General features: G+C 39.7%; 2 protein-coding genes across 7 annotated transcripts in view; one reads left to right on the forward strand and one right to left on the reverse strand.

Moving 5' to 3' along the window:
• Positions 1 to 2301, forward strand: part of SHTN1 (shootin 1) — a 103620-nt gene extending 101319 nt beyond the window's left edge. The window contains exon 17 of one of the 3 annotated variants that reach the window (XM_037804476.1): positions 514 to 2301. In XM_037804476.1, coding sequence (XP_037660404.1) covers positions 514 to 736 — 223 coding nt within the window. In that variant the 3' untranslated portion in view covers positions 737 to 2301. The remainder of the gene's footprint in view (positions 1 to 513) is intronic. The other 2 variants (XM_037804477.1, XM_037804479.1) reach the window with 2 other exon arrangements.
• Positions 2302 to 3009: 708 nt separating this feature from the next.
• The window catches only part of ENO4 (enolase 4), a 28457-nt gene continuing 4509 nt past the window's right edge, over positions 3010 to 26957 (reverse strand). The window contains exons 3-14 of one of the 4 annotated variants that reach the window (XM_037804302.1): positions 26032 to 26222; positions 24167 to 24312; positions 22369 to 22538; positions 22142 to 22273; positions 20772 to 20825; positions 18618 to 18674; positions 16270 to 16437; positions 13403 to 13528; positions 10887 to 11082; positions 7989 to 8056; positions 7343 to 7460; positions 3010 to 5694 (exon numbers count right to left, since the gene is read on the reverse strand). In XM_037804302.1, the coding sequence (XP_037660230.1) occupies positions 5552 to 5694; positions 7343 to 7460; positions 7989 to 8056; positions 10887 to 11082; positions 13403 to 13528; positions 16270 to 16437; positions 18618 to 18674; positions 20772 to 20825; positions 22142 to 22273; positions 22369 to 22538; positions 24167 to 24312; positions 26032 to 26222 (1569 nt within the window). In that variant the 3' untranslated portion in view covers positions 3010 to 5551. The remainder of the gene's footprint in view (positions 5695 to 7342; positions 7461 to 7988; positions 8057 to 10886; positions 11083 to 13402; positions 13529 to 16269; positions 16438 to 18617; positions 18675 to 20771; positions 20826 to 22141; positions 22274 to 22368; positions 22539 to 24166; positions 24313 to 26031; positions 26223 to 26957) is intronic. The other 3 variants (XM_037804303.1, XM_037804305.1, XM_037804304.1) reach the window with 3 other exon arrangements.

Raw genomic sequence — 26957 nt, forward strand, 5'->3', positions numbered from 1 at the left:
CTGGTCAGTAAAGTCAGCAGCTGCAACCCCCTCGGCTGCCCACCAGTGAGCAGGGCGATTTACTTCTCCTCATCCACGCAGTCTCCTCAGCTGATCTGCGACCAGATGTCCCCAGGGGTACAAGGGAAGGGGGTTAACTGGCTCCTTCCCACAAGCAAGGGCATGGCGGGCACTGGAGGGCAGGCGGCGAGGACTGCCTGTGTATTCCTGAGCTTTGCGCTGCCTGAGAAGAGCATGTAATTATGTAGGTAGGTGCATTTTGCTTTTTAATGCTTCTATAGTTAATTCTCTGATTTTCCACCTTCCTTCTTCTGTGTTGTGCTCCTAATATGTAATTTGATAATTTTGCTTTTGTTCATAGTTGGCATCTCAAAGACAACTTTGTGAATGTTGGTTAGACTTAGAACATTTGTTTTTTTTGGTTTGTCTGAATTCGGGAATATGAAAGACACATACTTTCTCTCTCTGCTTTTTTTATTTTTTATCTTTTTGATTTAACTGTTCATCCCATAGGCCTCCCAGTAATAGTGGAAGCAGGACGAAATACATGGGCAGTGAAAAACAAGCTGGACCAGTTGTAGTTTTAAATCCTGTTTCCACACATGAACCCCAAACCAAAGACCAGGTGGCTGAAAAAGATCCAGCTCAACCCAAGGAGGATGAAGACGAAGTTAAACCAGAATGCAAAGACGACAGCATTGAACAAATAAGAGAGACAGACAGCTCCAACTGCTGATTCATGAAGCAGAAGGCTGACAAGTTTGGAAGTCCTTTTCAATAAGCACATGATTAGTTTTGGTGTATTGGCAAGGGCTACAGACATTCTGTTCTTCTAATGTATTCAGAATACAGGTTCTTTTCTGATGTCACTTTGTAAGTTAAGTAGTTTGATTATAAACATAAGTAAGCCGTTTAGCAAAATATACATTCTAGGTAGTTTTTGTTTTTTGGTCTTTACTGGGGTAAGGGTTTTCCTTGTTACTGTGTGACTTGTTTTAGAAGGTTACAGAAAATGCAGGTGTTGGTACCTTTTTAGGTGATGTACATACCACTCAACAAATGTAATGCTGAAAGTCTGTGGCACTTGTGGATAACTGGATAAACACAAATGACCAATTTAAGGTCATTTAGAGCCCCCAAAGAAGTGTCTGTTTTAGGCTTCATCCTCTTTTGATGGAGGAACTGCAGTAGCATGGAAACTGTTGGGCATTATGGCATACAAATTACTTTCTGGGGGATACTGAGATAAGTTTAAATTCAGGAATTGGCATCAACCTAGTGGTTCCATAGTCAATGTTAATTACATTGTCATCAGTGGAATGAAAAATACATGCTATTGATCATGTCCAAAACATCCCAAGGACTTCCAGGGAATGTTCTAGGGTTCTGAATCTAGAATTGAGGTGAATGCTAAAGTCTAGACTTTGAATTTAATACAGTATCATCTAGGTGAGCCGTGAGTTCTGCACTAATTGTGTTTTCTCATATACTAAGGTGGCACGAATACCCTATTTTACCACAGTTCTCAAGTACAGTGAAGTGAAAAACACAATTTTCTTGCTTCACTGATGTTCTGTATTACACAGGGTTTTCTGTTTTGTTTTTTTGTTTGTTTTAAGAAATTAAGTGGTAGTTAGACTCTAGAAATACAATATTGCAGGCTACCACAGTGAATAAATAGAAATGTAATCAGGGATTTTTTTTTTTTTTTTAATCTTACACAGCTTTTCAAAGTTGATTGTTTCAGAGTTGGTGTTTATTTAAAATAAGTGGTAATGTACTTAATGCATTTTTTATGACAATGATTCAGTAATGGTAATTTTACTGTTAAAGAAAGTAAAAGGTTTAGTTTTGTTAGCATGGCTCAGCATGTAGCTGTCAGGTGTTTCTCACCTAAGGGCAAAAGAAAATGATAGTAATAATTGCAGTGGTTGTATTTTATTTCTGCACGTGTACTAAGCATAGGTTTAAAGAGGTGGGTAGTCAGGTCAATGTGCTTCCTAAATTTGGAGATAATTATCTTTCTATAGATTTGTTATGCTTGACTATTTCATGTTCTTCCAGTGATGGTTTTCAGTCTCTTATCAGTTTACTCATGGGGAATTAAAATGTAATTTTTATTTCCATGGAATTAAAATGTAAAATATGCTTTTCAACTGTAATTTCCTCTAACTGAATAAGACTGGTATAAGATATGCTAACTGCAGACTGTATTAATTCACTTAAACAAGTTCTGTTATGCTGTGATTTGAACTCTCCTACCACAACTTATTAAAAAACACCAACAGTTTCCCATTTAAAGGTCAATTGTGGTTATTGTCATTTCCCAAGTTTGATATTCTTAAATGGGATAATTGTGTGAGTTGTTAATTTTAGTAATTTTTAAAAATCCACAAAATGGTTTATTGGGAGGAGTTTTATCCCATGTTTCTTTATGCTAACCTCCTTCATCAATCTACCGGCATACATCTTAGATGCATTTAGGAAATAAAGATACATGTGCTTGTCGTTCCATATTTTATCACCCCCATCAACAGGATAATATGGTTATAATGCACCCTCATTTCGCGAGTAGAAAACTGATTCTTGGGTGAGATGCCTTAGTTGGAACAGACAACACTTACTTAGTAACTGGTATTTTGAGAGAGACCTTGCTCTTTTTTAAGCTGCTTACTTTCCTTCACTATAATCTTAAAATATTTAAATTAACTTGATGTAAAGGTATTCGATGCAGGATATTGCCTCCTTTTTCTTCCTCTTTTCACTTCAGTTTTGAGGAAGTTTTTGCCCTTGCTGGTATGCTACTGTCAGCAAAAGCAGTTAGTCCCTGATGGGAAGGCCTGGGAAGACTAGTGCCGGTATCGAAAGGTACTTTTCAACTATTTGCATAAAACATTATAGACATCCTACTTATACATTTTTTTTTACTTGGAAGGGGCTGCTGTCTCTATGAGTTTTTTTCTGAAAAACATTATTTATTCCTCCGTTTGTTTAGGAAATGTAAAATAGGTCTCATCCTGTACAGAATTTTCTTCACTAATGTTGATGCATTTTTTCAGCAAATTTTATTGAGATATACTAACATACCACATAATCCATTAAAAGTGTACAATCAGTGTCTCTCAGTGTCCTCACCTAGTTTGCAATCATCATGATATTCAATTTTAAACCACTTTATTGCTCCAAAAAGAAAAATAACGGATAGACATAAAAAAAGAAATCCCAAAACACCACTACCCCTTATCCCTCCCTATTACTGACCCCTAGAATTGGTGTGGTACACCTGTTACTGTTGACAAAAGTAAGAGGTACTTTGTGCTCTTGCCACTGAAGAAAAAGAAAATGTCTTCTTTTCTGGAAGAATAAGAATTTCATTAAAATTCTAACACCATTTCACATCTGATCTAGTCTTAGATAACTTAAGCCCCTCAACCACAGCAGTCTGGGTGGTTGATCAGCACTGTGAAAATTCTGACTGGTTAACAGGGCTATAACCACCTAGCCTTGGCCTGAGTAGAAAGGATAGACATTTTGGCTCTGACTACTCACTAGTAGTTCTCCTTCCTTACCTTCTCTGTTAACAGTGAAATGTTTGTTGGGAATGGAGTAGATCCTTCCAGACCATTTTTAGGTTGTGTGTCAGGTAAATGATAGTCTGTATATCATTGAGTCTTAAAAACAAAATCTGGATGATTTTCCTAAATGTGCACTATACATGTTAATCATCTTCATCATGGAACAACTTTAGATTACATGCCAATAAGTTGTGGAGAGCAGATAAGCATCTGTTGTTATCACCAATCTTAGGAGGATTATCGAGCACTGCTCACTTACGGATTAGATGAGTCTGGACTTTCTTCCCAGCTCTAGCTTTCCTGTATCTTACTGTCATTTTAAAAACTCTGGGATGACTAGTTTCTTTTCCTTCTTTTACACATAATATTTTTCTCTATATATGTATAGTTATCATTCTACAGAAAACATAAGTCAAAAGAATACTTAGCACTTTAAGAAATTTAAATTAAAATGCTGCCTGTCCGTTGGAGAGCCCAATTCTCAAGTGAGATTAAGGTGAGTAAACTGCGCTCTATGTTGAAATTAAAGTGCTGACCTGGTTGAGGTATTAAATCACCTCTTTGGCTAACTTAATTTAGTTACTGGGTTATTAACTTGTGCACGTTTTCTCTGGTTTCATTCATTTAATTACAATTTGCGTCACAGTTCTGGGGCATAGTCCCATATGATCTCTCACAGATTGTGCACACATGCACACACGTGTGTTTGTGTCTGAAGACATGTGCGAGGCCTAAGTGAATGCCCGCTCAGTCATGTTCCTCTTGCCTCTAAAATGAATTTTCCTTCCAGGTTTCTCGTACCCCACTGTCTGTTGCTAAGCATCAAGAGAGGCAGCAGCAATTGCAGACTGTGACATGGTTTCCCCAACTTAGAGTGAGGCCAACTAATTTTGCCCCATGCTCTGGGAAAGTCTGCCACTGGGCCGGTTTCAAATCACAGCTTTGAGAGTAAGGCCTTGGCTCTACAATGAGGACAATAAGTTCCCCTGTTATAGTTACTGTTCAAAAGGAAAGATCCTTGTGCTTAGTTAAAATTTATAGAATGTATCAGAAATCAAAACTCAGCCTACTGTCCTGCAGGTCAGTACATACCAATTTATATAATTTTTGGAAAAGGCAAATAGTAACCTTTTAACAAAGGATCTAAAGCATATAAAGCAGTTATTATAGCTGTAGGTGTGTTTGAATGTGTTTATTTTCGATACTCCTCTGCTATAGCCCCAATACTGGCTTACAGAGGAGGCAATTCAGTCACCATATACATAACAGCCATTTCAGTCACTTGCTGGTTGCTTGTTAAATGCCATAGCATGAATAATTGGGCTTTTAATAGCCTTAAGAATATTTATTCATTCATTAATATGTTTGTTCATTCATACCCATTCATGTTCCAAAAGGATCTAAAGAGATTCACAGAGGTATAAATAATATAAGAAAAACTAAAATTTTAAAAGAAGAAGGAATCAGGAAAAAAGGAATGAAGGGTAGGAGAGCAAGATGGAGCTGTGAAGACAGTGAAGCTCTCCTACTTCTGCATGAGGCTGGCTACAATAATGTGTCCACACTAGTTTTTAGCACGAACGTAGAAGAAAAAAACAGATGTGTACCCTTTCTTGGCCCACAGAGCCTTCAGTTTATCTTGATTTTAGTTTTCATAGATGTTCTAATTTGTAAAGTGGGAGGTGCTTGAATTGAGTTTAGAGTTGGCAACAAAAATATTGGCGTCTTTTACTAGGTGACAACCTTTAAAAATGCATAGGAGAGCTAGCGTACAATCAAAATCCTTATGGAATGTGATTGCTGTAAAACAAAGTTCACAGGTAAAAATATATGTATTTTACTGAACAACAAAGTTAAAAGAAGAAAACAATTGCATGAGTTAGTGAAGTTTTAGAGCAAAAAGAATATGGAGACGTACCTCAGACCTGCCAGTCTAATAAAGCTAAAGGTGTGACTAAACTGGTGTGTACACGGTCCTACCCAGAAGATGCTCCTGTTTTGGCTATTTCAACTTCTGTGGGGAAGACAGGCTCCAGGGGCTCAGGCAGCTCGCCAGCTGCCGCCGCAGCCTGTTCAGCTTCCTCGTAAAAGTTTAAAAATGTGTGTTCTTCATTAACACCTATATATATAAAAAAGCAACAATTAAGTTTACAGTCTCACCCAACAGTGTCAATTTTAAGATGTTACGTGCTATGTGATTTTAAGGAGATGGTTTTCAGAATTGTTGAGAGGGGTCACGTGGCAGTGCTCAGCAGGGCAGAGACCATCAGAAAGGATTCTAGAACCATATCAAATGGGGTCTGCCTTTGGTTGTACGTTGACTGTGCAATGCAGTTTTTCTGTTCAATTCACATTATACCCCAGTGCGACATTCTGGAACATTTTAACGTGCAGTGGACCTTGGGCACAGCCTTAGACAGAAAAGGACATGAGGAAGGCGATGAGCAAGAGGAGAGGCTGGTATTACACATGAATACAAACTGTCACCAGCTAGCTCCTCCAAGGCAAATGACTGCAGACTGGGGTTGTTCCAGGCAGGTACATGTAGGTAATGACAGTGTTTTAAAGGCTGAGCTTTTGCCAAGACATCCTACTGCAAAGCGGGAGTAGAGAGATTTGGTTTTCCACTATCTGGCCCCCTTAATATTTATTGGCCACTGCCAAGGTCAGAGAACTTCTAGTTAATCCATAAATCCATTCTGGAATGCTCTGGGGCCTGCAATGTCACCAGGACAGACTGGGCCTCCAGTCTTGAGAGTTCTTTTTGATATCCTGAAACTGCTGTTTCCCTTCTGGTGAAGTGTGGCTCGAAATGTAAGTTGGCCAAGGACCCTAAGGCCTCCACAAGTCAGACAGGACATAAAACATAATCAGGTGGAAAGTGGAACAATATAACTGTACCCACTTAGAAAACCAAGCCCTTGTTTTAAACACAGACTAAAAACAGAAACTTTTCATTGCCCTCACATGGCTCAGAAATAGTCTCTCAATTACGTCTTTAGTTTCTGTGACTCTTAGGGTGTGTTTCAAGATCACTGTTAATGTTAAATGTAAGTTTACAATCATAGTTTCTTTTGGTCTCTTTAAATGTTTCTGCATGCTATGTGCCTCCTTTTGGAAGTCCAGCAGCCTTCGGGGAAAAAAGAGCTTTCTTTAAATAGTGGAGTCATGTTTTGCTAAACAAATAATTCCTTAGAGAGAAAGGAACATAAGTAACAAAAATAAAAATATATATCTGGGGTGTTTCTCTCCCATAGATAGTACACATGTGCTATACTACCTGTTGAAATTTACAAAGGTCTGATTTCATAAAGGATTGGTTTATTTCTCTTGAGACCTTAGCCTTTCAAGGCACAATGTTAAAATTAACATGCTGCCTACTTGTTTTAAGTAAAATGAGTTGTTTCCAAGAACCATCAGGAAAATATCTGCCTTTAGCTTTCATGGGCTGTGCAGAAAAACCTTTGGTATAATTTGGACCATAACAAAAGGTAGGCTTGGAGATTCCAATCAATTGATTCTATTGAAAAGCATCATGCAGCCTATTCCGCAAGAAAAAGGGCTAGAGTTTTAAACATTCAGGTAAATAGATAATCCATTAGGACAACAATGTACATTGTGGCAAATGCCATCCTAGTTTTGTCAGCACTTATTTTTAGTCTTCGGATTCCCCTGCCCTCCTGCCGAGGGGTTTCTATTCCGCCTCTTCCCATCTTTGTTCTCTTATTCATGGCTAAGTGAAAACAAAGCAAGAAAGCAGCGCATACCCAGTGTTCCATTCTGGACAAGTTCTTCCTCTATAGTAAAAAGGCGGTTGTATTTAGTCACCCGTTCGCCGCGAGAAAGACCTCCCAACTTGATAAACCGGACACCCAGTCCAACGGCCTTCAGGGGGAGAAAGAGCTTTCTTTAAATAGTGGAGTCATGTTTTGCTAAACAAACAATTCCTTAGAGAGAAAGGAACTTTGTCATGGTGTGTGTAGGGGTGTGTGTTTTATATATATAAACTTAGTTTTTATCTTTACACAAGTAAAGTAGCCTTCCTACATGCCGAAAGTGTCAAAAGGTGAAGAAATAGTGTGGCTATACATAGGTGCTTTACTGGTATGTAAGCATGCTGATTTTATCTAAGAACATTCTGGCCTTTCTCACTTCGTTTTAGGAGGTAAGATTGGAAGTGAACAACCCAGTCATTTAAGTGTACCCATCATTTTTCCTGGACTTCAATCTTTCTTCTTTTTAAAAGTTCAAAGATTAGCTCTTTGCAAAAGGTAGCTGTCTGGGAGGAAGCAAGTCTATTTCATAAAAGGTTACATGACTTTTTCCACCAAAGACTGCATTTCTCTGAAATACCAATTCGTGCTAAAAGCAGGGTTTTGGCAATTCTGCAATTGACCAGCTTTCAGCACTTACCAAATCGACAAGGCTATCATCAGATGACTCGCCTTCTGTGCTTCCAAAGACAGCGATGTACTTCTTGCCTATAAGCAGAGAAATTATTTTCAATTTTATATAGCTTAGAAACAATTTGCAAATATATAAGGCTCTGGGATCAAAATTTAAAATTTGCCAGAGATTAACAAATTCCCTGTAAAGAATCAATTATTTGACTAAGAATTCTCATCCAAACACACACACACCAATGGAATAGAGTTGAGAATCTAGAAATAAACCCATACATCTACGGACAATTTATTTTCACCAAGGATTCCAAGTCCATTCAATGGGGAAAGAATGGATTCTTTAACAAATGGTGCCAGGACAACTGGATCTTTACATGCACCACACACAAAAATTAGCTCAAAATGGATCTATTACCTAAATGTAAGAGCAGAAAGTATAAAATTCAGAAGAAAACATATGGGTAAATCTTCATGACTTTGGATTGAGCAATGGAGTCTTAAATATGACACGAAAAACATGAGCAACAAAATAAAAAAGATAAATTGGACTTCATCAAATTTAAAGTTTTGTGCATCAGAGTACATTATCACAGTGAAAATAAGAGAGAAAATAATTTGCAAGTCGTAACTGATAAGGATTTAGTATACATATATTTATACTAAATATACATATATACTAAATATATATGTACTATACATATATAAAATATACAGATATATAAACTATACATATATATAAAATAATTTAGAATATATCTCTATATTCATCCTACAACTCAGCAACAAAAAGACAATCTAAAAATGGGCAAAAGACTTGAATAGACGTTCTTCCAATGAAAATAAACAAATGGTCAACAAGCACTTGAAAAGATGCTCAATATCAGTCATTAGGGAAATGTAAGTCAAACCATAATGCAATACTACTTTCACACTCACTAGGATAAGTATAATTTTTTTTAAATGAAATCACATGTTAGGAAGGATGTAGGGAAACTGGAACCCTTGAGCATTGCTGGTGGGAATGTAAAACAGTGAAGCCACTTTGGAAAAACAGCTTGGCAGTTCCTCAGAAAGTTAAACATGGAATTACCATATGACCCAGCAATTCCTTGATATTACCCCCCAAAGAATTGAAAACAGGCACTCAAACACATACATGCACACACATGTTCATAGCACAACTGTTTGCAGCAGGCGAAAGGTGGAAACAGCCCAAATGCCTGTACGTGGAAGAATAAACAGAATGTGGTATATCCATCCAATGGAGTTTTATTAAGCCATAAAAAGGGATGAAGTACTGATGCATGGTACAACATGGATGAACCTCAAAAACATTACGCTAAGTGAAAGAAACCAGACACAAAAGGTCACATATGGTATGATTCCATTGACATGAAATATCCAGAATAAATACATCCAAAGAGATAAAAAGCAGATTGGTGGCTGCCAGTGGCTTGGAGCAGGGGGATATGGGGAATAATTGCTTAATGGGTATAAAGTTTCCTTTTGGGGTGATGAAATTGTTTTGCAACTAGATAAAGGTGGTGGTTGCACAACATTGTGAATGTATTAAATTCCACTGCATTGTTCGCTTTAAAATGGTTAGTTTTATGTTATATGAATTTCACCTTAATAAAAAAAAAGGGGGGGAGGCATTGTGGGAAAGTTACCTCACCTCTCCAAGCCTTGTTTCCTCCTTAGTAATATGGAAATGATAATGTTGACCTCAGGGTCGCTGTAAGGATTAAATCCAATTCCAAAATGCCTGACCCACTGACACTAATTAAAGGTTCTCTCCTCTGGCCTCCCAGACCCGCCAGCATTGGAGCCCTGCTTTTCACCTGTCCTGCCCCGATCCCCAGTGCCTGGCATTCTCCTGAATCCCCAGTTGATGGCTAAGGCCCTGCTTCTAACCCGCCCACCTGCCTGCCTGCCTCTCAATGCTGCCTGTTGGTGGTGAACCTACCCTGGCCCCAAGGTCTCTGTACTGATAGAAAACTATCTGCCTCTGCCTGGATCTTCTTGTTGCCTGCTTTCGTAACTGCTGAAGCAGACCTGCTTCTTGCAGTGGATGATCTGGTTCTTAAACTTGGATCCCTCCTAGACTTCCCAAAGTTTATGCAAATTAAGATGGCTCACTGGTGTCTGAGTATATGGCAAGTAGCTAAGTTTCTTTTCAATTGAGTAAATACTACATCCTTACTATATACTTCAGCTGTGTCTATGTGGAAGAAAGAGCTCGGGTCCCTCTTCTTGGGATGCTGAGGAAATGAATCTGGAGCATAAAGTGAGAATAAATAAGAGGAGAGAATTTCCAATAGCTTAGCAATGTGATGCAGACTAACCACATTTATCTCTGCTGCTCTTGGGCTGGGCTTGAAGCGTTGCCTCTGTGGGTGGGAAGCTGTTCTCCTTAGCTTGAACACTGCATTGTGCCTGGAAACCTGGCTGAGGCAAATGGGTTCTCAGGTATCCCATGGTCCATAATTCAAACCTGGAGACTTCTTCAGCAGTAAGGGTTAGGGTGTCCCTCTAGGTTTCCCTAAAGTTTTTCTGTATTCCAAATTCAGGGCTCCAAACAAACTGGTAAATGTTTTTAGAGCTATACCCTTTCAGAATAAATCAGGCCTTGGTCCTATGCTTAAGGGGCAGAAAGGCGTTCCCTACTGTGAAGCTGACAGTGGTGGCCCTTGGTGACGGGGATGAGCTGACAGACTGCAGCACTGAGGTCAATCAGTAGGCTGCATGTTATTTTCCAGCACCAAATCCCTCCCAACTGGTTGGAATTTTTTTTTCTTCCAAGTGTTATTCAATGATTGTATTAACTGTGAAATACTACGTATTTTTGACTTTTTGTAGAACCAAGTTAAGTTCATTATGGATCTTTCAAGTCTATAGTTTTACTCACTTTCAATGAGATTGGTTATTTCCACAAGGTCAGACATCGTAGTTTGATTTGTATGATTTATGATCAGCCCACTGGCTTTGGGGCTGCTGCTGTTTCCTTCCTCTAGAAGTTTAGAGATACTTTTGGATGTAGTTCCTGCAATTATGTAACACCTGGAACCAAGAGCATTCAGGATGCTGTCCCACTGTTCAGAATCCTGGGTGAATATTTAAGAAGTGATCATTATAATGTATTGAACATGATCTCGAAACACTAGGAATCACATAGCATATAAAGTCATTGTACCAGTTTGTATATATTATGTCCCCCAGAAAAAGCCATGTTCTTTGATGCAATTTTGTGGGGGCAGATGTATTAGCGTTGACTGAGTTGGAACCTTTGGAGTAGGTTGTTTCCATGGAGGCGTGGCCCCGCCCATTCAGCATGGGCCTTGATTAGTTTACTAGAGCCCTATAAGAACTCAGATAGAAGGAGCTCTTAGCTGCAGGTAAGAGACACATTTTGAAGATGGCTGTTGGAAGCTGACACTGACATTTTGGAGAATGCCATTTTGAAGCGCAACCTGGAGCAAGCAGATGCCAGCCATGTGCCTTCTGAGCTAACAGAGGTTTTTCCAGATGCCATGCCTCTCTCCAGTGAAGGTACCCTATTGTAAATGCCTTACCTTGGACACTTTATGGCCTTAAGACTGTAACTGTGTAACCAAATAAACCCCCTTTATAAAAACCAATCCATTCTGGTGTTTTGCAAAAAGGCAGCATTAGCAAACCAGAATAGTCACATACTGACTATTCTGAGACACAAAGCACCACTTTCTTTTGTATCTGTGGCTGAAGGATGCCTGCTACCACAGCCACAGAAATTAACAAGCTTCATGGACAGAAAGCTGAAGTGATTTAGATTAAAGATCTAGTGAAGAAAATGTTAATAGATATTAAGTGCTATTCTCCTCATTGATTCTGGCATTCTTCAAACCCAAGTTATTCCCATCCCCTGTATGATTCATAATGCTGCTGAAGACTAGCTGGTCATGTGATTTTGCTGTTATTTCTGGTAAAAGATCACTGAAAGAAAAAAGGCAGCAAGGGCTCTATTCCCTCTTTGTCCCCACCCCTTGTGGTAGATTGAATGATATTCCCCTTCAAAAGGCATGTCCTTAATCCATGTTCCTGTGGGAGAGAATTTATTTGTACATAGGACATTTGGGGATATTATTATTAGTTAAGACATGGCTAACTGAATTAGGGTGGCCCTTAATCCCTAGTATGGGAAGCCTGATAAAGAAAAGACCACAGGGAGAAGTCGGAAGTCGGTGGAAACAAGAAGAGCAGTAGAAGGAAAAAGAGATTGCCAGGGGTTGGGAGGCAGCGATGCAAGCCAGGAACTGTGGCAGCCAGCACCAGAATGCTACAGATTTGGGGGAGGAAGCATGGCCTTGCTGATGCCTTGATGTTGGACTTCAAGGCTTCTCAACCGTGAGCCAATACATTCCTGTCATTAAGCAAACCCACTGTGTAGGGTTTGTCATAGCAGTCTGGCAAACTAAGGCCACCTATTTTTATTGCAGAGATCACCATATCAAATGAATGTTTTCAAAATGGAAATGATATACAGAGTCCTCTCCCAGCCATTGTACCAGAATTCAACCTATTCCATTAAAACAGCCCCTGCAGCTACATCCTATCAGGTTAAAAAGAGCTGTGGTCAGAGCTTCAAGACAGTCTCATCAAAAGGCAGATCTGGCAACATTAACACTTTGATGGGTCTTTCCTGAGTGCTATCGTGTAGCATGGGGAGTGAAAGAAAGATACAGAGATTGGGACCGAGATACCCCCGGAACTCCAAATGAGATCCAGCACTCATATAACCACCCCCCCCCAATTTAAATAGCTGAGTTATCGCATAGGATAAAATAGTGTTTTGTATATCTGTTCAATATATCTAATGGTTCTCAAATTCATAAAATCAAGATTTAAAGTTTTGGACTTTGTTTTAAGTGGGTTAGGAGGAAAGATGATCTTTTATGTGGGTTAGGAGGAAAGATGATCTTTTATGGCACATAAACACTTCTCAGATGCATTAGTTTGAATAGATCACAAAACTTCAAAACTGCAAAACTTTTAAAAATATGGTTTTATTACTTTTATACATATGTAGTAACTGGATTTAGGTTAAAAATCTTTGGCCTAGTAGAAGTTTCCAGAGCACATAAAAAGTGCTATATGTATAACCTATTGAAGTACCAGCTAGCACAGTGGGCTCAGCCTCCATCAGTTAGGTTGCTTGTAAATATAGACATACTCCTTAAGTGCTTGTTTCATTCCCTAAACAGTTATACTCCTATGTAATTGTGTTTCTGCTGGTCATTTGCTTAGTAGGTGCCTTTTCTCATAAAGGCCAAAATAAAACAAGTCAGCTACTCCAAATGGCCACATGTTTTGAATGACAAAGGTCAAAAAAAGAGAGATTTTATTGATCTATGTTTTGTTATAAAATTTAAGATGAGTCCTGCTTACCTCCTTCCTGAAAGGATCAATTAAGGCAATAATTGAAGGGTATTTGTTGATCAGATCCACATACAGGTCAACCATCTCAGCTGCATTTTTGTATGTTCCCATCATCACTTCATACTTCCCTTTACTCTGATACGTGCAAGGAAATTATTAGAAGATAAATGGTGATTTCTTCAAATGTTAAAGACGTGATTCAAATTCAGATAATCTTATAAAAGACTGTAAACCAATTCTTTTTGGGTCACATTCACCTGGGAAATCTCTGCATTTTACTTTAAGTATCTGTGAAATATTAACCTGGGGGAAATCAAGTCACTGTTTAAAGAGAAACAGCTGTGCTTAATCGGATTCTCATTCCTCGTGATGACCTACAGAGCTCATCCCACTGGCTTCAGATAATGCCTTTTGCACAAACACACAACAGGTACAGAGTGGGAAGGGAACAATGTCTAAATTAGGTTTATGATGTGGTGCCAGAATACCCAGCTGCCAACACCAAAAATTTATCAAACAACAAATCAAGTAGCAATGCAGATTTGCCCACTCACTAGAACCCACTGTCTTTCAGCTTGTAGTGAACAAATCACTGTTTCTCCTCCTGTGAATGTCCTGGAATATGAAACCAGGGCTAAGCTTCTGAGCTACTAACAACCAATATGAAATGTACGGTGACTTATGTGAAGACATTTCTTTCTCAGGTAGTATGTAACGTCTAGACGTAACAATATTGTCTTGAAGGTGGAATTTGAGTATAACCCTATTCTTTTGAAACCTGGAAGGTCTCCAGGTCATTAAATATAGATATAAACAGGGATGATTATATCTTTCAGCAAAACAAAGCACCTTTCCTCCCACATATTTTTAGGGATGGCACCTGGGATAGATACATATATATGTGTGTGTATTTCTTTAATCAATAAAAAGTACAGCTTTATTAGAGAAAATTTTTAAAATCCCCATTATTTCCAATATTATTTTTCATTTTAATTAACTACCATTTATAAGAGTAAATGAATAGGTGGATAACATTCCTGTAGGGATAGTTTTATAATATTTAACAGAGCAAGCTAATGTCAACACTGTTGAAAAGAAGTTCTGCCCTGCTTCTTTATTTGATGAAAGACTCAAATTGAAATTTTGACAATTGTATTGAAATAACTGTTAGAATAAAACATCTTATTTTCTCACAAAGTTTAGAAAACAAGTATTTTGAAATTTTAACATTCAAGGGATTCATCTCCATGAAAGGAAAATGAATTCAAAAGGGAGAGTATGCTAAGTAAAGCATGAGAAATGGGTCTCCTGTGGGTTTAATGTTTTTCTGATTAAAACAGATGTGATGTTGGCATTTTTGAAGTTTGTGAACACTGAGTATATTGGTGTTTTTCATATTGGCCAATGGAGATACGGATAAAAATATTTCATGATTAAAACGAAGATTATTATTCTCATATATATATATACCTTTGGCACTCAAAATAATATTGTAGACATGTCAAAAATTATAATGCAAGGGAAAAAGGACAATGACAAAAGGGCACCTGGGATATTTAGGTCCTGGGAGGAAGGCAGAATGGAACTGAGTGGCTGTTTGGTTTGCTAATGCCTTCCGCTGCTGCTGCTAATAGAATGGATTCCACTGGAATTAAGCAGGTTCCCTAGAAGTTCATAATTGAAGGGATTTTATATGCTTTTTTTTTCCATATTAAAAAGCAGCAAGAACTTTAGTTTCCTTACTGCAAAGCTTAAAAATTGTATCTTGTCAATGAGGAAGTGCTAATGACTTAACTAACATTAGGGTAGGAATTATCTGATATCAAGCTAATATAATACATTTTACTGAAGATCAGCAATATATACCCATTCTAGTTAGTCCCAGCCAGTCAGTATATTCATAGTTCTTGGTACACATTGCTGATGAAAACATGCAATTATTTTTCTTAATGGTATGCCTAGAAACCAGTCGTTACCCATGAAGAATAGGAAATTATTTTAAACATTCCCTTATGTGCTTAGTTTCTTTAGAAAAGTAAAGTACTTTAAGAAATTGGCCAACATTCAGGGTTCTATACATTGTTCAAAATTTCTTTTGTAGTTAATTTAAGAATCTCAAATTAAAGCAGAATCCTATTTATTCATATCTCCTGAATTTGACATTAATTATCAAGTCACCATAAATGCATATCAATATGCTGGGCATTTTACAGAACGTTAACTGGGCATTTGTGTCTTTGAAAATGGGAAGTACGTGTATGTGTCTGAGACAGAAAACTTCTAAGAGTTTTCCTAACATACCAGTTTTCCACGTTTAAAGGTTAATTGTTGGTGCATTATCTGGAGGAAGTGAGGACTGTTATGAACTTGTTTGCTTCTTGGTTTGACTTTTTTATTCTCTTTGTAAAATAACTCCCTCCAGTGAGTCCACAGCATAAACTCCAAGAACCACATTTCTAGGAGGGCCTATCAAGTCTCAGTTATAACTGATCTACTTTTCATGCTTAAAAAATTCAGCATTATCCAACCTATTGCACTCAGCAGAAAATACCAGTTTGCCAAATTAATTTTTCAGTCGCTTTCATAATTATAATGTAAGCAACCCATTTAAATCATTTTTATTACAGAATTTGTATATGTAATTTTACTAAGAAATTTTCTGTTACTAATTTTTTAAATGATGTGGCTATGTTTTTCTCTGGTCATTGGCTAATTTGGCTTCCTCAATTCCATTCATATGTGACCCTGTCATACAATATTAATTTAAAAAAACAAAGGATCTGTTTGGGAAATATTCAGTTCACCTTTTCTTTTGTGTACTAATTTAAAAATAAAGGAACCTTCACAAAAGCGAAAGTTCTAGAGTGAAAACTTACATAGTCCATCAGCTCCTGTGCAGCACAGTTGATGGCCAGATGCAGATTTGTTCCCAGTTCCAGCCCCAGGTTCGCACAGATTCCTTGTATTAGGAGCAGCGGCTGCTCTGTGGTGTCATAGTTAATGGTTAAACAGCCAAGATGGGACATCTTGCCAGTGATCTGCGGCTGCAAGAGCACAAGAACAGGATCAAGGTGCTTGGGACATTCTGTGACAGGCACAGCTCCCAACCAGACACAGCTCTGGAAAAAGGGAATCCTCAAGTCCCAATAAATCCTACTTCTGGGTCCCACTCATCTCCTGAGTCTTTTGGACACATGATTTATCTGTAGTATCTGGGAATATTTTTGCTACTCCTGAGGTTTTCAAGTTTGATCTGAGAGCACACTTTTCTCTCTTCACCGGCTCTGCTGTTGTACACGGGCCTAATCTGAGCTACAACCACCAGATGGGTGGATCTCCACGCTCTTGCTGGAAACATCCATCCTGTCTGTCTTCTTCCTCCAGTCCCTTCTCCAGAGTGCCCTCTTCTGTGTTCCATTTTCCTTTAGAAGGGCATGACTGTTAAAGCTCAAAATGAAACCCTCCTTCAGGAAAGGCTGTGTTTTAAAAAGGATTGAAGACTTCAGCTAAAAGGATGCACCACTGAGGATGAATTTCAGCAGAAGAGGATTTGAGGACTCACATGACCCCAGGGAAAGCAGCCATATGCCTCTATTGCAAGGTCAGCCTTGACGTGCTCTCGTTGCAAACTTCTCCTGTGCAGTTATAGTATAAGGTGAAGCGACAGCAGGCATTCTGAGGGTGTAAGGTGTGTAGGGGTGTGTGTGTGTATGTGTGTATGTGTGTGTGTTTACCAAACTCAAGAGCAAACATTAACCCAGGTACAAATATTCCATGTTTACTGGTGATAACACCAGCTAATTATAAGAACTATCCAACATTTTTAATGTCCATGAGAGAAACTTTTTATTATTTTTATTCAGCAAACAAAGGAATAGCTGGGGAAATTTTTGTGCATGTATCAACTAAAGAGTTTCATTACAGAATCTTCTAAATTATGAAAGCATCACTAAATCCCAGATTTGTTTTCTGTAAGTACTTTATATAAAATAAATATTTACTTTTTACATCAACTCGATGAAGTAGGTGCTATTACTTTCTCCATTTTACAGAGAGTTAAGTAATTTGGAACAGATTTTAATCTGTAGAGTCTATGCCCATAACTGGTGCAGCTGCCTCTCTAGAATCTAGAATCTAACTTGTTTCTAGCAGGAAAAAAAAAAAGTAAAGCTGAACTTGGGGAAGGGGCTGATCTTGGTCTAAGTTAGTTTCTTAGAACTCATGAGACACCCTCGCTGCAACAAGGGGAACACACTGAGATTTGGTTACTAGTTGACCATTCCTGACCTCTCTTGCAAGACCTAATGTGAGCATGCTTTTCTCATTCCCACATATACAACTGTTAAGTCTTTTACTTACTGCCTTATTTATTCACATATCTCTCTTCTCTCCCCAAATTTTGAGGAGGAACTTAATTTTGATCTCTACCAAGCCCTCCCCTTTCTTTAGCAGCCCTTCTTGCTGTTGACCTCAGCAGGCTCTGAAGTCCCTGGCCTCAGGGTAGGTAAGATAGAGATTGCAGGCTTGAGAGCAAATATTGCAGCTGCAGACCACCCTCCCTCATTGGCATTATCTGTAGGCCCTTCTATTTATATTGCTGAAAGTTTAAGGATTCACTAGGTGTATCTAGCATAGCACTTCGCATCACCATCAAAGTGATTGACCATATCCAGTCGGTCTCCCAAGGCTCTCCCAGCCCCTGTGGCTGATTTTCCGATTTTCAAAGAAGGCTCCTTTGCCTGACTTGCCTGACACAACCTGAGTTCTGGCTATGGTTCATCTGAAACAGTGTTTCAGTGCCTTTGAGGGACCAGACAGAAGAAATGGCCATCTTTTTGTGCCTTTATGTTCTCTCTTTGGTAGTAGTAAAATTAAAATCTAAAATACCCTTTATGCCTTTCAGCTAGTTACCAGAGAGTCAGCTTCCCAACACCTCACCTATAGGGTTTCAAATGTAATCCTATTCCTCATAAATGCCTCTCTGAGCCCTCCGGGATTCCAAATGACCAGACAACTGCCAGCATTACTGGAGAGGCAGGGGCCCAATTATATTCCAACTCCAGGAGCTGCCTTAGTCAGTGCTCTTGGAGCAAGATCATGGTATACTCTCCATTGGTTTTCGCCCTGTTTTGGAGCAAGATGACTATGGGAGAAGAAAAGGGACAGGGAATATAAAAATAAATTAGGTCTTACAGAAGTGTGCTAAACAAATACGTATACTTACTTGACCCCTTTTCCCGCCATTATGCCCTTTTTTCGTCTCTGCTTTCGGAGAAGGGAGCTGTGGAACGGAAGACAAAAGCCCGTCACTTGATATTGTAGACATACCCGTGGCAGCAGCACAGCTTTGCTCTGTGTCCTGCCGGCTGCTCAGGGGCCGGGTCAGTCCCTGCAGTTACACTCTCACCCACACACCTGTGCTGGGACGATGACAGCCACTCCCCACTTTTACAAACCCCAAATTATTTCTCACATTCTGGCATATGTTCCATTTAGTTCATCTGTACCTTCTGCCCCCAATCACATTTCTAGTCACATAAATGGGATCTTCTTCCTTCATCATGTACTGCAGTGCTCTCCTCAGCCCTCTCCTAGGCATGAGGATGCAAAGTTTCTTCCTAGCCCTTCAGACAGCATCACTGTGGGATTTACTCTTACAGCACAGGGTTTTGGATATCCTCAGGGTGCAAATGCTTTCTCGTGCAAGGGTGAATTTGACTTCGGAAAAGGCCAAAGGTCATTAAATCCCATCAATCCAGTGTGTGTGATGCCCTTTGAGGTTAAAAGCAAAGGTAATTCCCAAGGAGGAGTTCCCACAGTGCTTGGGGGCACTGACAGCTACTGCCGCAAGCATTCTGTCCTTTAAGGGGTACATTTTAATGCCCACTATTTACTGGCTGTATAAACTGGGCAGCATGAGGGTCAAGATACACACTCAAGTAGGTGCAAATGCATTATCCTGCTTCTTTTCGCCAAGGAGTCATCTGCGGTTGGTATTCTCTGGTAAAAATAACATACTTGGGAAGCAAATCAATGTGCCAGGCACTAGAGACACAGTGTGATGTGCACACCCAAGCAAGCCTGCAGTCTAGTGAGGCAGACTAACTAGCTGTGAGTGAGAAGCCGGTGGCAACAAGGGAAGATGGTGTGATGGGAGTGCGGAGCAAGGGCACCTCGTTTGAGTAAGCGTGGGGTAAGGGGACTCTGAAGAAGGTGACACTCGGATGAAGAGTGGGAGCCTAGCCTTCTGCTAAAGAGCGCATGTATGACGTCCCAAGCTGAGCGCATGGCCTCCCAGAAGCAGCGAGAGCCCAGGCAGAGACCACTACAAGTGCGGAACCCCTGGGCTGCAGTGGGGGGTGTGGAGTACATGGCCAGGACAACTATACTGAGGATTTTGGACTTGAACCTAAAGGCAATGGGAGGCCATGTGACATGATCAGGTGAATGTTTGCAGGATTCCCTGAATTGGCTCGGAATAGCAGGCATTGAAGAATACTGTTGGCTTACATTATTATTGAATTTCTCAGGTTTTTCATGTCTTCTCAACAAGATATTAAACTCCCCGGGGGGCAGGGGCTCTGGGCTTATCCCTGTGGCACCTAACATAGGGCCTTGCGACAATAATAAATAATTGCGGGAAACAACTGATACCAATTTTGGTTTCCTATTTAGCCAAATGTACCATGGGTAATGTATCATGTTAACACTGGGGGAAACTGGGTGAGGAAGAGTATAAGGGAACTCTTTGTATGATCTTTAAAACTTTTCTGTAAGTCTGATATTATTCCAAAATAAAAAGGAAACACACACACACACACACATTTTAAAGCCACCAGCACGCCCAAGATTGAATCCCTCTCCTAGAGTCTGAGGTCCAGCCCCACCATATCACTGGACACTGCTCTAAACAGAGTACGATGGGACAACCAGTGACCCCCATAGCTGCCTCTCATCCTGCCTCCATGATTTGCCCAGAGAGGGCAGCTTGGCCAAGGGCCCCTGTATGCCCAACACCAGGATTCCTAAGTAGGCAGTCTGGCTGCTAAGTCTGTTCCTCAGCCACTATGCCAAACTGCCTCTCACATCCCAGAGGCCAAATCCTTTACTTCTTTGCAAATCTTAAGGGATGATCTTAGTATAGCGTCAGATGCCTCAGAAATCAAAATGAGATTGTTAAGAATCATTAGAAATTGGATCCATAGCCAATGATGGAATGTATAAACTTGGCTCATATGGGAAACCCAAAGCAAATGAATATATTTCCCTTATTCATAACAACAATATTGATTTAATTTCATAACAAACTACCAGCGAGACGCTAAAAGCTGTACAGGTGTGTGTCAGTAACTGGACACCAAAGAAGCTCTTGACATACCGTTTCAATAGTTTTGTTAATATGTCTCTGAATTTCCAGAAGCATCTCCACACCCTGCAAGTAGAATAACCATAATCTTCCACAACTGCAGTCTAGAAGTTCTCAATATAAAAACTTACACCATACATGACTATTTCTAACTCAGATTATTTGTTGGGTCCCTCATACAGCAGCCTGGTTAGTAGGTAACATGGTTTATGAAATCAGACCCCCACTTTCATTCAATTGAGTATGAATGAGAGGTTCGTCTTCCTCAGTAGCTTCTCTTCACTGTAGGGAACTGACCTGGTTTGGTTGGTTGGAGCAATTAACTTCAGCCTCATTCACAGCCTCTGACCAACCCTGACAACCTTCTTGCAAACACGTCACTGGTCACCAAGAGGTTAGAGTGGTTGGATCGGTATAAATCCATTGCCACTTTAAAAACGGAAAATGTATTCTGATAGCGGGGTCTACAAATGAAGACAGATCAAGAATGACACACCAAGTGCTCTGGTACCCAAATAATGTAAGATATTAACCAAAGGGAAGATCCTGGCACCAGGCTCTGAAATTCCAGTTTTCTAAAGCTGATAAATTGTGAGGTAACATTGGTTTTCTTTACAAAAGAATACTTATCATAAAGAAATCTTAAGTTTTTTCCCAAAAATAGTGATTCCACTATCATCCATAAATTATCACTCAGTTTATTATAGGGGGAAAAAAGCTTCCTGTGCTTTTTCCGGAAACATGCTCTATAGAACATGGAACACTTAGTTCTCCATAATGCCTAATTGGAAGAATATTTTTGTGAGGCTTTAAAGAGGCACATTGACCCATTCAGGCCACTGAAGAACAATGCAGACACTAACAGCCTCTGCGCAGTGAGGATGTGATTTAGGATTCATTCATTCCATAAATATGCATGGCACATCTCTGTGTGCCAGGCCATCTACTGGGCCCTGGCGTTGTTACTTCACAGAGGGGGCTGCTAGGAAAGCGCCAGCTTCTACTTGCTGCTGCCATAGTACATAGGACAGGAAATAAAGATATCCCTGCTCCCCCAAATAATGGCCCCCCAGTACTCTCGAGGCCTGCCAAGTTACTTGCCCATGTCTTCTCTCTGAGTCACTAGCTCTAATGAGTCAGAGGTGGCAGGTGGTCTAAATGTGTTCTCTTTTGTTTGGGGTCTTGACTTGCTTCCCACTAGCCACGCTGATTTCCTAAAATATTTGTTCTCATTTTCTATTTAATTTCCTCTCCCTTGAAGTCATAAGCCTTGGGAACCTACACTACACTAAAAACTCACTGATGATGGAGTATGTTTGTGTTTTTTTTTTGTGTGTGTGTGTGTGTTTTAAGACAAAGCAGCCTGAAATAATATAAGGTACTTGTTTGGCTGTTAATCCGGGATGGGGTATACAAATCACTTCTTTCATTAAATTCAGCTTCCCAGGCGATGACTTCCCACAGCTGATCAGAGAAACCATTGGCAAAGGTATAGTTAGCTTTTTTGGCTGTTCCTGAAACATAGGAAAAGAAAGGGAAACCGAGAAACATGATTCATTCGTCTTGAGATTCTAATGGGTTCTCATAATGGAATATGATAGATACGTACCTGACTGTGCTTCAGTAATGCAATATTTAAGTAGAGAGGATTATTGTCCAGCATGGCACTAGTCTTGGCAACAGCTAGTGACACAGCCCCGATGGCCATGCTGCCACAGAGCACAGGTTCAGCTGGTTCTGCAGGTATAATAGGTTTCTCTACAACAGTATCATTTCTCCCTGGGGGTGGGGGGGTGGGGGGACAATAGTGATAAAAGATTCCTTTTAGGAAGTTTGACTGTAACGAAACTATTCTTTTAAATGTTTTAATTATAGAAGCGAAGGCCCAGCAAAAAAATGAAAGCTGAGGTTGGGAAAAACATATTCAACTGGACCCTTAAGTTTTCTGTTTAATTCCACTTACTATCCTCTAATGCTCAAATAACCCTCAGCCTTGGATTTTGCTTCACTAAGAAATTCTACGCCATTCAGTATTAACTCCTTCAACAATCCCGTGAGGTAGGTCTTGTTATCCCACATTTAGACACATGTAAACTGGGGCTTAGAGAGGTTAAGAGACTTGCCCGGCATCTAATGGTGAGTGGACAGAGAGAGGATTTAGACAGTCTTCAAACTTCAAATCCTTGTTTTGCTGTATTCCAGCCTAGCTGCTGCACACCCAACTTTCTGTTGAACATCTCTTCATGAATATGTCTAACTTGCTATCTTTCTTCCCATCCCCAGACCAATGCCTTATTCTATGTTGCTGATCTTTAGAAATGCCTCCCAGATACAACCATCTGCTCAGAACCCTTCCCCGTCTCCCCTCTAATATGTTCTCAGCCACCCCACCCTACCAGAGGTCCTTCATATAAATCTCTACTCTCCCTTATCCTCTTCTTCCCCATAGCTACTGCCCTGGGTCAGGTCCCCAGTGGAGATCAGATATTTAAGCACCTAATACATACTAAGTCCTTACTGACCCCTCCTGCTTCTCTTAAGTTCCAGGTCCTCTCAGTCAAAATGCACACCCATGGGCAGCTTCTACCTATAATTCAGCAGTAGCCATCCTAGCTCTCCTAAGAGAAGATTGGTCTAACATAATTCTTCTGTCTTGGGCGATACTCTTCCCCTCTCTGGGCCTTAGCATCTAAATCTATGAAATAAGAGATCTTGTCTCTTTGGTCCCTTCCTGGATCTGGTGCTCTTTTATTCAATGGAACCCACATTTACTGGGTGTTTAGTTTGTATCGGCACTGTGCTAGACACTGGCAATGCCAAGGGGAACGAGTCATAGTTCATGTCCTCAAGGAGCAAGTGCTAGTTGGGTAGACAGACAAACACTGTTCCAATGCTAGCAGCAGCTCCAGAATTAACATATTGGAGAGGCTGAAGTTTGCAGTCTGTTGGAAGGGGTGGAGCAAAGGGCTGTGACCACTTAGATTATATGCTTTAAAATGGCAAAAGTTTTCCACAGATATTTTTACTAATATGTTAAATCACACTGAGAGAATGTTGGTTGTCCCTATCAAAGGATATCATTACTCTTTAAAGTGTGCAGAGGCTTTTTAATGAGCTAATGGAAAATTATGTGTGTGTGTCTGGGGGGTTTAAAGGTTCCCCTGTGCCACCCGCCCCTTGCATTGCCACTGTGCAGTGCGGTGTGATAAGTGGTAAGGGTGGGATGAGGTGAAGTCCTGCTCTCCCAGCATAGCAGCTTCCTACGAGGAAGTGGCAAGGAGGATGGAAGGCGCCTGGCCGGGGCCCAACCTGGGTCAGCAAACAGACTCGGGAAGGCAGTCCAAGCCTCAGTCTTTCTTCCTCACACACTTGCCACTAAAGGTTCTGCAGGATGACAGGCCACCAACCTTGCTTTTGTCCTTTCTTTTTTGCAGGAGGTGGAGGAGGAGCTGGTGGTAGAGGTGAAGGGATAGGCACTACGACTGAGTCTTCTGTGCTCTTTTCCAATTCTCTTTTCTCCTTCTCTTCTTGTACTTTATTTTCAAAGAATATCCTTAACGGCAAGAAAATATGGCATTATTATGGGATATTTAGGACTATCATTCTGTAATTTTGTTCATACTTTGGAACTGACTCCAGTTCATTTCAATAACTTACTTTGCTTTTTCAGCTACTTAAGAACAAATCAGCTTCAATTTCCAAGGCCAAAAAATAATTATGTCATTATAAAACTGTGTTAAAGAAATGAAATTAATTTTGGCCTGGAAATAAATATTTAAAGAGTTCAGGTGCTCATCTTTGAAACTGTGTGGGCCCTGTTTGCATTTTTAAAGTAAAATTTGAAGGCATAATTTGGTTAAGGACTCTTAGATTTTCTTTTTGAATAAATGACCATCAAAAGACAAGTGAGTCAAGAATAGACACTGAAATATAGCACTATATGTACTTCATGACTTTTTGTTTGTTTGTTTAAAATGGTTAAAAAACCTTGAGAAATCCTACTTAGATATATCACATAAAATTTCAGGCCCCCAAAAGAAAGGGAAGAGACTAGAAGCTTCCCTAGACAAAAACTGAGCAAACGCAAAACAAAGACATAGGAATCAAGTTTGCACCTGACTTGCTAATAACCCAGATGCCAGGAGGACATCACCTTTGAGGTCTGGAGTGAAAGTGATTTCAACCAAGGATCTTATGCTCAGCCACACTATCAACCACAAGGCCGAGTCCTGACATTTCCACACATGTGGGAACTCAAAAAATCAACATTCTACATACCTGTTCTCATCCTTACTTTTAAAGGCTGAAATTCAGCAAATCAAGAAAGAGGAAGATATGGGATCCAGGAAATGGGAGAACAATGAAGGGAAGGGATCTCTGTAGTAGGTCTAGAGAGGACACAGCCTAGACAGGAGGTTTTGGAGAGGGAAATGCCAGGAAAAAAGGAATGCACTAGAATAGAAGGTATGACACAGCATGGAAAAAACTAAGGATATGATAATGGCAAATTAGAGCCCCCCACAAAAAAAGGGGGGAAGGAAAAAAGGAATATTAAAAATAGCATTTAGAAACCCCAAGAAAAAAACTGTGTAAAAAACTTTTATAGAAGTCATGCTCCAACTCTGAAGCAAACTAAAAAATGACATTATTCACAAGTGAGCAAGTGATGATGCTTAAGAAAAGAAGACCCATTTGACCTTCAATATGGCCCAGAGGATGGTGGTGTTGGACCTGCACAAAAAGGAAACCTACTTTTAACACATGACCTGGCTGGGCCTTGAACAATATTACAGAGTCCTAAGAATGTAAACAGTTCCTTGGTTTTCAAATTTTAGCATCAACCTATAGACAATGCCTGGAAGACTGGGTTGTGGCTGCAGGATGGAACATCTGTGTTAGCAACTGTGATGACATAAAAAGACACAAGAAGCTCAGGAGGTGGGAAGTGAGGAGCAGGAAGTGGGGAAGGACATCTTCTGGGCTTTTAACCCGACTCTTTTCATGAGAAACTTTTACTGAATCCTAGGAAAATTCTAAGCATGAAAAGAGGCTGAAAAGCTTTAAGGAGTCATACACAGTAGGCTTTTAATAAGAGTTTGCAGGAAAAAAACAACATTTTCTGCTACATTTTGCTACTTTAACATAATGCTTCTTAAATGGACTTCTAACTCTGTCTTCCAGATACCATTGACCTGTTTTAGTGGCAGGTAAAATGGAAAGAAAATAGATACATATTTCATTTCATGTTTGTATTTCAAAGTGGAAGATTCACCTGAGCACCTGATCCACCTGGGTCTGGTTAGAGGGTGCGATGCCCTGAAGCTCCTCAGTGATTGCTTCGTTGACCCACCGAACGGCAGTGCTGACAGCATCCTTCCTTTCCAACTCCTCCGCTTCCACCTGCTCAGGTGAAGCGTTCTCGTGCACTTCAAAGTGGGACGAGATCACCACAGAACATATGTTCTGAAAATAATACAAATGGGCTCTGTATTTTCCCTAGCTCTCACAGCCAATAGGAAATTGAATTCATACAGCTTTTAACGTGCAGGATATTTTCTCACCAATTTCAAGCAGAAAATGAGAATATATAATTTTCTCTGAGTATTTCTATAGCTGTTCAAACATTGTGAAGCCCAACTTCAAGGAACATTTAAAATTATTACCTTGTTAAAATACCCTTATAAAAACCTTACATTGAACTTCATTTTTATCACTACTTCTCCAATAAACAGCTAAAGGAATACTAACAGATTTAATCACAATTATTCTCTGCCCAGCAATTGTAGTAAAATAATGTCTAATAGCAAATATATATCAGTATAACCTATTAAAATGAATTTTCTTTACATAGATCAGCCTACATATATACAGATCTATATAAATCTATACATCAAGCTATAGATTTGTAGAGCTGATCACATTAATTATGTGAGAGCTTAAAACTATTTTTTCCTAATTTCCTTTTTCTGTCATGGGTCATCTTCAAGTAGCTTGGCACATCTGTACCAAAGTTACACTTTACAGACAATAAAAGCCTCTGTGGTTGACTGTATGACTCATGTTTTATATACATGACTATATAAACAGTATTTATACATATTTCACAAACACTGAATTTCAAAACATTAAGATAATTTTCTACGATTTAGACAAGAGTTGCTAATAAATGCTGAGGGGCCAGGACATACTGAAGAATGC

This window comes from Choloepus didactylus, chromosome 15, assembly GCF_015220235.1.
Source record: "Choloepus didactylus isolate mChoDid1 chromosome 15, mChoDid1.pri, whole genome shotgun sequence".
Lineage (NCBI taxonomy): Eukaryota > Metazoa > Chordata > Mammalia > Pilosa > Megalonychidae > Choloepus > Choloepus didactylus.